This window comes from Montipora capricornis, chromosome 11 (assembly GCF_036669925.1).
Source record: "Montipora capricornis isolate CH-2021 chromosome 11, ASM3666992v2, whole genome shotgun sequence".
In the NCBI taxonomy this organism is placed as follows: domain Eukaryota; kingdom Metazoa; phylum Cnidaria; class Anthozoa; order Scleractinia; family Acroporidae; genus Montipora; species Montipora capricornis.
Window position 1 is genome coordinate 6,322,064 of NC_090893.1, and position 10,000 is coordinate 6,332,063.

General features: G+C 39.6%; 1 protein-coding gene across 3 annotated transcripts in view; it reads left to right on the plus strand.

Annotated features, from left to right (window-relative positions):
• Window positions 1-368: 368 nt before the first annotated feature.
• LOC138023744 (tetratricopeptide repeat protein 28-like) overlaps window positions 369-10,000 on the plus strand; it is a 28,534-nt gene continuing 18,902 nt past the window's right edge. Inside the window, exons 1-6 of one of the 3 annotated variants that reach the window (XM_068870803.1) lie at window positions 385-573; window positions 1,424-1,509; window positions 7,612-7,679; window positions 7,881-7,988; window positions 9,114-9,224; window positions 9,542-10,000. The exon at window positions 9,542-10,000 is cut by the window's right edge and continues 2,541 nt beyond it. In XM_068870803.1, coding sequence (XP_068726904.1) covers window positions 9,740-10,000 — 261 coding nt within the window. In that variant the 5' untranslated portion in view covers window positions 385-573; window positions 1,424-1,509; window positions 7,612-7,679; ... (1 more) ...; window positions 9,114-9,224; window positions 9,542-9,739. Of the gene's footprint in view, window positions 574-1,423; window positions 1,510-7,611; window positions 7,680-7,880; window positions 7,989-9,113; window positions 9,225-9,541 lie in introns of all 3 variants that reach the window. The other 2 variants (XM_068870802.1, XR_011126782.1) reach the window with 2 other exon arrangements.

Sequence of the window (10,000 nt, forward strand, 5' to 3'; positions counted from 1 at the left end):
ATCCTATTTAGAAAGGATGCTCAGGTACCTACGTTCATTGATTGGTCAGGGAATTAACAAGAGTTATATTAATTACAGGTAATCAAAAAATGTTACTGCGGTGCTTCTGAATCGATTCTGAAGAACTGAAGGTACATGTAGCCTTCCTAGCCGGGCTTCCTAGTTTCGCACGGAAAAGTCCTAGTTGTCTAGACAACTGACTTTAAACTCTGAAACAACCTGAACGGCGTTCATTTTTATTCCTAGTTTTAAAGTTTCTTAATTATGAAATATTTCAGCAAGATTAAGACAGCTTGGTGACCCAATTTTTCCCTCCTTTTTACGTGAGCATAGTGCAGGACAGGATGGTTAGTCTTACATCAAGCCTTATCCAAGACCAGAAACGCGAAGAGACGCCTTCATATGGGCCTAACATGAACGCTTTGCATTGCCTATATGTTAAAGATGTGTTTTGGGCAAAACTCAAACAGAAGTAATTGTCTTTAGGTCGGAAATTTCTTTGGTGTTAAGTTCTCGTCAAGTTCGTGAGTCTCAATTCAAATTGAACTTTTCGGTTTGAATCTTTCTTGAGAGGTAAGATGTTGACACGTGTTACGGTTAATGCAAAATGCAGACGACTGCAGACGCACGAAATGCAGACTTCGTTCGAAAATTTATGCAGAATGTAGGCTGCAGACTGTGTACAAAACACTGAAGCGAATAAGCTTAACGAATGAAAGTAATATATGGGAAGGAAAGAAAGGCAACTTTATTTTGATAAGTGTCTTGTCTTCTCACCAAGCATTTTTGTCACGCAATCGTCTGCGAGAATGTTCTTAGCCAAGCTTTCCGTGGAAATCATTAGTTTACAGACGAAATTATCGTTATGTATATATTTTTATTGTTATCAGCAGTCGCAGTAGTAGTATGTTTATTTTCCATTTGTTTGCTCACAAAAACCAATTAACCTTTGTGAACACATTGTAAGACATTAAAAATTAGCATGTTCATTTGTATAATATTTGATGGGGTTGTTAGAGAAAATTAAACGTTAAAATTTTCAACCTTTGCAATATATTTCTTATAGCAAAAAAGTATATATTATGTGATACGAAAGTAACGGATAAAATAAGAAAATATCAATAAAATTGTAAATTAATTGGATTTTCATCAAAGTGGAATTCGCAGACCACCACTATAAGCTTATTCAAATATTTAGAAACACAACTTGCGGGTTCTCTGTTAAATCTGGAAATAGCATTTTTAAGCTTCTTGATTTCAAAACTTTTCTGGGGAAGCATGCCCTTAAATCACCCTGGGGGAAAGGGACTATTGGCCCCTATTACAACCTCCACCTGGTGCCATAAAATCTTAGCTACATGTATGTGCTTCAAATCATATTGAAAGCACTGCTTACAATATCTTTTATTTGTTCGACTTTCAGATGATCATTGTTGCAATTGAGAAAAAGACTTTTGTGATAGTTAGCCAGAGTCAGAGGGAAGAAGTCTGGAGAAAGAGAAGTCAGAGGTGAGTATTCTCGGTTTTCACATGACGTCACGACTGCCATGTTGGTGCCCTAAACAAAGAAAAGGCGGCCATGTTGGTGCTCCGACCAAATCCTCCGGGAATTTAACTCTATTATTATGCAAATGCTTCCTTTTGTTTTCGTCGAAAAACATGGCTGTTGATCACGTGAGTGAAAACCAGCAATTAATACAAATCATGTACTCGAAATATTTCAGTTTAAATGTTAAATGAAGGTAATGGAATTTTATGCTCACTGGCCGTAAATTATGAGGACCTTTTGCTGCCTCATTGAACAAGAAAACCAATGCACCTAATTCAGTGCAGGTCTTGACAAACTGTGAGTCTGATGCGAGTCTCGCATGTAAGTCTAAGCACCTATTTCAAATAGCACTAGTAAGCACATTACATGTAAGTGTAAGCACGGCTCACATGTTGATTCGCTTATTGTAGAACCTCTTTAGTACGTAATTGTCTTTTATCTTATTCTACTACACATTCCGAGCAATTTATCAGTTAGTAACTTTACATTATCCAGTTACCGTACACATTAAGCAACTGAAATAACGGCAAAGCAGTCTTTAAAAAAAAAGGGTTCGAATGCTGCTGTTACAATGGCTTTGGTGATTGATTCAGAAAATAATAGGACCAAGAATATTTCTAAACACAATACAGCTGCATCCTAAAGTACTGCTCAAAGATAAGGGAACTGTCTAGTGCATTTGTACTAATTATGAATCTGAGTCAACTGCAGACCAATGGCTGAGTTGGTTGAGCATCATACATTCATGGTTTATTTCGTAATGCAGGTCAGTAGTGGCAACTTTTACAGCTGATGTGGACCTACATTGTACCCAATGAAAGTTTAAAATTACTACTAAAAAATGCTTGGAAACACAATATAGCTTAATAGTCTATTTAGTAACAATAAAATGCAGTTTCATACTAAAAAGAGTAATGTACATTACCAGCAGTAGATAAAAATATGCATTAATAATAATTATAGAAAATTGATATCCTTATTGAGGTTTGTTTTAGTTCCTTTGCTGAAAGTCATTTTGTTAAGCCTAGTTTTATTATATTTTAGAGTAGCTTTCAAAGTGTCTATCTTCGCCAAGTCTCTTGTACATCTGTCGAGTGAACTTCATACCACAGGATCCCAATATGGAAAGCTATTTCTTTGGTCTAAATTTAATTTTAGGGTTTTCAGCTCGGATAAGGACTTTAGAGTGTAGGCGCCGTCTCAGAAATATCTGTTGTTCGTAAGTTCCCAGTGGGACGTTAATCCATTGACATCCCAGTAAAATTGTCTGGCGTTAGACAGAATACGTGGAAAATCTGTTAAGTCTCACTTGCTGGAGTCAGTGGGTAAACGGAGACCCCTCAGGTGCTCTTGGACGCCCCTAGTTGATAACTAAAATTGTCTGCCATTAAAGACATCCTTGTTATGAGGACACGGAGACACCCACAAACAAGCATGGAAAGATGGTGACAGTAACCTTAGGAGACTCCTTCAAAGAGCAGGAGAGGTGAACCTGAAACTAAATAAGGTCGAGATCAATCAGAGGCAGGCAGAAGTGAATTTCATGGGTCATGTTGTCACTACAGTCTGTAGTCAAGGGCTCATTCCAGATCCAGAAAAAAAGTAAAAAATGTTGAACAAATGCCAAGCCCCACTTACAAGAAAGAGCTTTCCAGTTGTCTAGGTTTTGTGAGTTATCTTTGAAAGTTTCTGCCTCACCTCTCTGAAGTAGCTGACTCTTTATGCAAGCTTATGATGAAAGAAACAACATTCTTTTTGGTCATGCCAGCATGAATCTTCTCTGGCTAAAATTAACCCATTCACTCCTCAGGGGTGCCTTAGCATGCCCCCAGCTGATGAGTATATTAAAATCATCTAGCATCAGACAGAGTAAAATCTGTCAAGTCTCAATCCCAGGAGTTAATGGGTTCATAAGGTGGTGGTCAACCACCCTGTTCTGAAGTTTTTCAACCCTCACGCTAAGTCACCAATTTGAAACAGTGTGATGCAAGTGATTATGGGGTTGGTGCCGCATTACTCCAAGGTGGCATGTGCATCCCATGCACTGACATCCCTTCAAAAAATGTATGCACAAATCGAGAAAGAGTGCTCAGTAATCATGTTAGGAATGCCAGTGTTTTCATCACTACCTGGCAAGGAAGATTAAGTCCAAGTAGAATCAGACCACAAGCCTTTGCAAGCAATTGTCAGGAAACTGATCCACTCAGCACGGCCACCTTTAAGGGATTTTATTGCGTCTATTGTGCCGCAAATTTTGATTTTCATTACAAAAAAGATAGTCAAATCTTTTGGCCAGTCGTCTCTCCAGAGCCACAGGGAAGGATTAGAAAGAAGCAGTGAAGAGTTTGCCGCAGAACTGGAAATCCTCAGCCCCTCCCACCCTATTTAACTATTTCGTGAGAGATTAGCCCAGCTGCAAACATGTACAGTTCAAGATATACTCCTGATGAAATGACACTCAAAACAACAGTTACTGTTATAACCAGAAGGCAAAGAACGAGTACCAATCCCCAAAAGAAAGTACTGGCCCTATCAAGATGAGATCACAGTACCTAACGGAGTGCTTTGCAAGAGTCATAAGGTCAACATTCCCAAGCTCCTGTGAGAAGAGATATTATCCAGAATTCATTTAAGCCATCTAAGGATCAAGTCATGCCTTGGGAAAGCCAGAGATGTAGTGGCCTGGTCCACGTATGAGTGGTCAAGTCAAGGACTTAGTCACCTATAAAAATATTTACATGTATGAGATGTGGACAAACTTTAAAGAACATGTAATCAAAGTCAGCCTCTATAGTCACATGAAATCCCTGAGAAGCTCCGGAGCCAAGTAGCAGCCAATTTATTTACACTCCACAGCAGGATTATTATTCAGACGTTATTGAAGTCAGCCAACTGTCAGACATGATTTAACTATAATTCAGTTCTTCAGATATCAGTTCACCACCCGGTGGATTGGCTCATCACTATCGTACCCTAGGATTTTGTTTTGTTCCTTTTGTACCTTCTTAAGTTGCCCTCACTGATATAATTATGATCCTTAAAGGTCAACATTTTGTCCGGTGTACAATGTAATCCCCAGAATTTTTGTGGATTCTTGGGTCTCCACACTAATACTGAATAGAACAAGGTCGTATGCATATGAACATGGCCTTATGGGCAGTGCCTGGGTCTTATCATTGTTGAGAAGGAGATGGTTCTGATCAAACCAGGATGACAATAAGCTAAGCTCAGAGTTCCCAACAAACTTCAGCACGGTAGGTCAGAATAATAACCTGTAGTATCATCTGCATAGAGTCTTAAAGACATACATGTATGAGGAAGGAAAAAGTTCAAATTGTTAATAAAACTGTTAAACAGAAGAGGCCCCAGAAGGGAACCCTGAGGTACACCAACATTAACGTCTCTGTAACTAGAACATATCACATGACCTTTAACCCCCTTTGACTCCCAAGCCAGCCTGAACTGGCGATACTTTGTATTTTACTCTGTTTAACACCAGATGCTTCTACTCATCAATGGGGAACCCCTGGGAGTCAATGGGGTAATTAACTCTCTGTTTGCGGCCTGTCAGGTAAGAGGTCATCAGCTGCAAGGCCGCTGAGGAAAGACCATATGCGCGAAGTTTGGCCAGCAATAGACTGTGATTGATTGAGTTAAATGCTTTGCTAAGATCTATGGCAACTGCAACAACTGCTTCCCTTTTGTGTAGAGATCTCCTCCAGTCTTTGGACATTTTCAGACGAGCAGAACAGCAAGAGTGGTACTTTGAAAATCCTGACATGTTCAACGATAGATGACTTTGAAAGACGTGGTGTAATTGTTTGTACATAATCCTCTTATAAACTTTGGACAATGCAGTCAAGATTCAGATGAGATGATAGTTGGCTTGGTTTGTGTTCTTGTCTTTCTTAAAAACAGGGGTCATGATACTGCATTTCCACTCTTGTTGCCTGGATTCACTATTGATAGAGAAGTTGAGTAATTTAGTAACTTTGTTCACTGTACCGGGGGCAGAGAGACGAAGGAAGCTGGTGGAGCTACTGTCCACCCCAAAGGCTCCTCAGGGTCTAGGTTATGTAGACATGTTTACTTTTGTCTCACTTGTTAATTTGATGTTTGTCTTCATGGAATGAATCAACGATGTTCATAACTGCAAGGATCATAGCTTCACTTGATTTCATATCCGCAGTTCATATGATCCATTTCGTATATCATTTCATTGTTGATTCATTCCTCACGGGAACATTAGAACCCACAAATGACCAGCTCCCAATGTCAGTGGCTTCATAGCTCAGTTGAGTTGGTTAGAGCGTCGCACCGGTATCGCGAGGTCACGGGTTCAAACGCCGTTGAAGTCGTGAATTTTTCAGGCTTCTTTATGCAATTGCAAAAATTGCGTTCATAACTGCAAGGATCATAGAGCTATGATCCTCGCTCTTCACTTGATTTCATATCTGCAGTTCATATATGATCCATTTCATATATCAGTTCATCGTTAATATTGATTACATGAAATAAATATGCAACAACCAAAGGTGTATGAATAAATTATGAAAGGAACCAAATTACAACAATAGTAATCAAAATGAAGAAGCTAAAAGGAATCACATTTAAAAGTAATGATTCATTAATAACAAGCTTTCTGAAATAATAGTGTCTTAATAACCTTCTTGAAACAACCTAAAGGTTTTATATTTCGTATGTGTTCCGGAAGGCTGTGAGTGTTCCACAGCTTAGGGGCTTTTTTCACGTGAAAAGAGCGATTACCGAGTGTTGATGATCTTACCAGAACTAACTAAAATTACAAATTAAACTATTATTAGATCTTAGATTGTATCTACCACTTCTCCTTACTGAAATAAGGTCGCCTATGTAAGACAGAGCTTGACCATGTATGGCTTTAAAAATTGTTTTAAAAATTTAAAATGTATACGTTGTGTGACAGGCAGCCAGTGCAATGATCTAAGTAGAGGCGTCACTTGCGAAAACTTGCTCTCCTGAAAAAATTAACCACGTCATGGCATTCTGGACACATTGCATTTTTTGCAAAAGGTAGTTAGGTGCCCCATACAGCAAGCTATTTCAATAATCTAATTTACTAGATATTAATGCTTTGGTACGCAATAAAAGACAATACACAACAACTTGGGCATAAACGAGGGGCAGGGAATGTACTGGCAAGGCGCGGATAATACCCACCGCCGGTATGGACCACCGGATGAGGGGCCTCGGCAACTAGCCGAGGGGGTGCCTCATGCCTGTATTGCAAGGCGGGCATAGTTGCTGGCATAATGTCCTGGGGCCAAGTTAACCCAGTCCAGCAGAGTAACAATATGCCCCCTCCCTAACGGGGCTTCAGCACAGGGCTGAAGGGGTGCCGCAGGCAGCAATTCCCCGCCCATATTTTATTAAGGAGAACTATTGAATAGGTTACAGAAGCTCATAAGGAAAAAATAAAATAAAATACAAGAGAACCAGAAAGCAAAATGGGCGGGAGGGAGGGATTAAATTACTCAACGGAAAAAACAGAACTAGTTGAGCTTTGGAAATGTCAAACTGAGAAGGCTCGCATGGCGGGATGAATGAAATAGCCAAATAAGGTAGTCACGTGATGGGAAGTCACACTCTCCTCCCAGGCGCTGCCCAGTATTTGCTTACCAGCATTAACATCTATTTTATTCTAAAATATCATTAAAAGCATGGATAAGAGTTCCGGTACATTCCTTTGTAAGGTATTTTCTGATTCTCCTTGTATTATAAAGATGAAATGCCGCACAGCAGGTCTTAGTTATATGTACAGACACAAGTAAGGGGAGGGAGCGCCTGGGTCGGCTGTACACAGGCTAAATACCAACCCACACTTTTGCGCACACACATCTACCAGTTCGTACTCCTGGCCCTGAGTTGTTTGAAGGATGGATAGCGCTATTTACTTGTGATTGATTGATTGAATTATTTACAGTAAATTTCTTTAATTATTAGAAGCCCTCTTCAACTTTTTTAGGAATAATTATTAAAGTCAACATCTATTGCCTGTGAAACTCTGAGTAATTTCTTTTCAGGAGCAAGTGCCTGCATAGAGCTTCATCTGTATAAGGAAGCCATTAGCTGGTGTGATAAAGGACTGGCCGTATCCTTTGAAGCTTTGAAGGTTTATGATAAATCGATGTCAACTTAGATGATTCAAGCTGCATGCCTGCTCGTCAGTTGCTTTTTATAGGTTTTTTAAACAACATAAATCAATTTCAATATTGCAAGGAATTTAAGATGGTTATTTAACGGTATTTTTAAATTTTGTATTCTCTGGGACACTTATCTTGACTGCTCGAAGACTAACAAGAATAACCAGAAGTTGGTGGATTTAAGGAAAAAAGTTGCTGAAGAAACAAATGAAGTTAAGATGAACAGCAGAGGTGAATGTCAGTCTGTACAAGGCCAAGTAAGTCCTGTTGACTTTACAAACAGCTGAAAAAAAAAAATCAATAGTTCTCTACCAAGCTGAGCATTACATAAAAATTATGTTGTACCTCCTATGGTCAGTAATTCCATTAGCAATGCCACTTAACGCACCCAAATGTTAGAGCTGTTTTCACCTAAGCATCGAAAAGTAATTAGTTTTGTATTACTATACCAGCTGATTGACTTTTTTTTTATACTCACACACTTCATTCCCAGTGTTCGACACTAACGCTTGCCCGATTGCTTGGGGCAAACGAAATATTTCTGTGGGCAAGTAAAACAACTCTAAGACTTGCCGATCGGGCAATCAGAATTTTTGGTCGACTAATATCAACGAAGAAAGTGACTAGTAATATGTCGTAGTCACCACAAACACGATAAAAAAATAACAATGTTACATCTCTTTGCTGTCATTTACTTTCTGTTGAAAATATATTGGTACAAACGTCAAAACTGTTACCAGTCACTTTAAACAGATTGGAAGAAGGAACATGTTCGTAGCCGCCATCTTTCTCTGGGCGGAAAAATGGCTGTTACAATGGAACCTAGCTTTCCCACGGCCAAATACGTTCGGATACGGTACTTTGATATCGAACAATTCTACCTTTTTTCATGCAATTTCAACCAGGTTCAAAAGGCTTAAAAGAACATACTATTGGACAAACGGCATTTAATTCAAAACCAGCCTAATCTCAGAGATATAGTCAAGCAATCTCCCTTGATCTCTTAAAGGATAGGAAATGTATTAAATGTATGCTTGGCAAAGCAAAACTGTGAAGGCTACTAGAACATGGACACAGCAGGAGTCACGTTGGTCTATCAAACCCATTTTACACACATTTTACTCAAAACTGACATTTTTACAAGCCTCATTTGAGTTTTAATGGAAACAGGTCTTTACAAGGCGGGCAACTAAAAAAACAAAACTGGTTGCCCTAAGGACAAATTAGTAAGAACGTAAGTGTCAAACACTGATTCACCTGTTTATTTGTGTATTTGTGTTGGCCCCTTGAGTGTTTTGGGGTTTTGTTATGTTTGTGGGCGCCTTTATTTAGAAGGAGGATTGAGTATTCACATGCCTTTTTCGCCTGTTTACTTGTGTTAGACTCATCATTAGCGTGCACGGTTACTTCACGGCTGTGACGGTTCGTCGTGAGCCGTCTCGGATCGTTGCGGTCTGCGCCAACATGGTGACTTGTCTTGGATCGTCACAGGGGTAGGTGCACACTACCTGAAGTTCACTTCCGCTATCCCTTTTCGCGACATGACTTCCGGTGTGACGGTCGAGACAGTCGGTAATGATTCGTGACCGGTAGTAACCCGTCACGATCCTTCGCGAAGCGTCACCCCTTTTGCGACCTTTTATGGGTCGGGTGTATTGGACATGAATGAAAAAAAAGAGAGAGATGAATACTGAGCAGCCATGTTGAGTATAGTAAGAATGGTGAATAACTGAACTTTAGGTACTCTAAGTTTGTTGCAGTTATTGTTCCAAATAAAGTAATGATAAAAAATTCTGCTCTACTCCAATAGAGAGTAACAACAACATCAACAACAACAAATGAACAACGAGATGGGGCTAGAGAAGAACAAGAGTGCTGTAATGTAAGCATTGGCCACAAAGTCCCAGGAACAACAAATAACCCTATAGACTACCTTCAAAAACTTGCAAAATTGGCCCAAGAATCGGGCAACAGATTTAGAGAATCACAGGCATATAGTGACCTTGGCATGGCTTATTACCGTCTCGGGTATTTTGAAAAAGCCATTCCCTGCTTTGAGCGTCATCTAATTATTGCCAATGAATTGGGAGACATGATTCGAGAAGGCAATGCTTGTGGGATTCTTGGCAGTGCCCATTACAACCTTGGGAATTTTAAAACAGCCTTAACATACAATGAGCTCCATCTTGAAATTTCCAAAGAACTGGGGGACAGGGCCAGAGAAGGACGCATCTGCGGTGATATTGGCGTCGATTATTGCGGTCTCAAG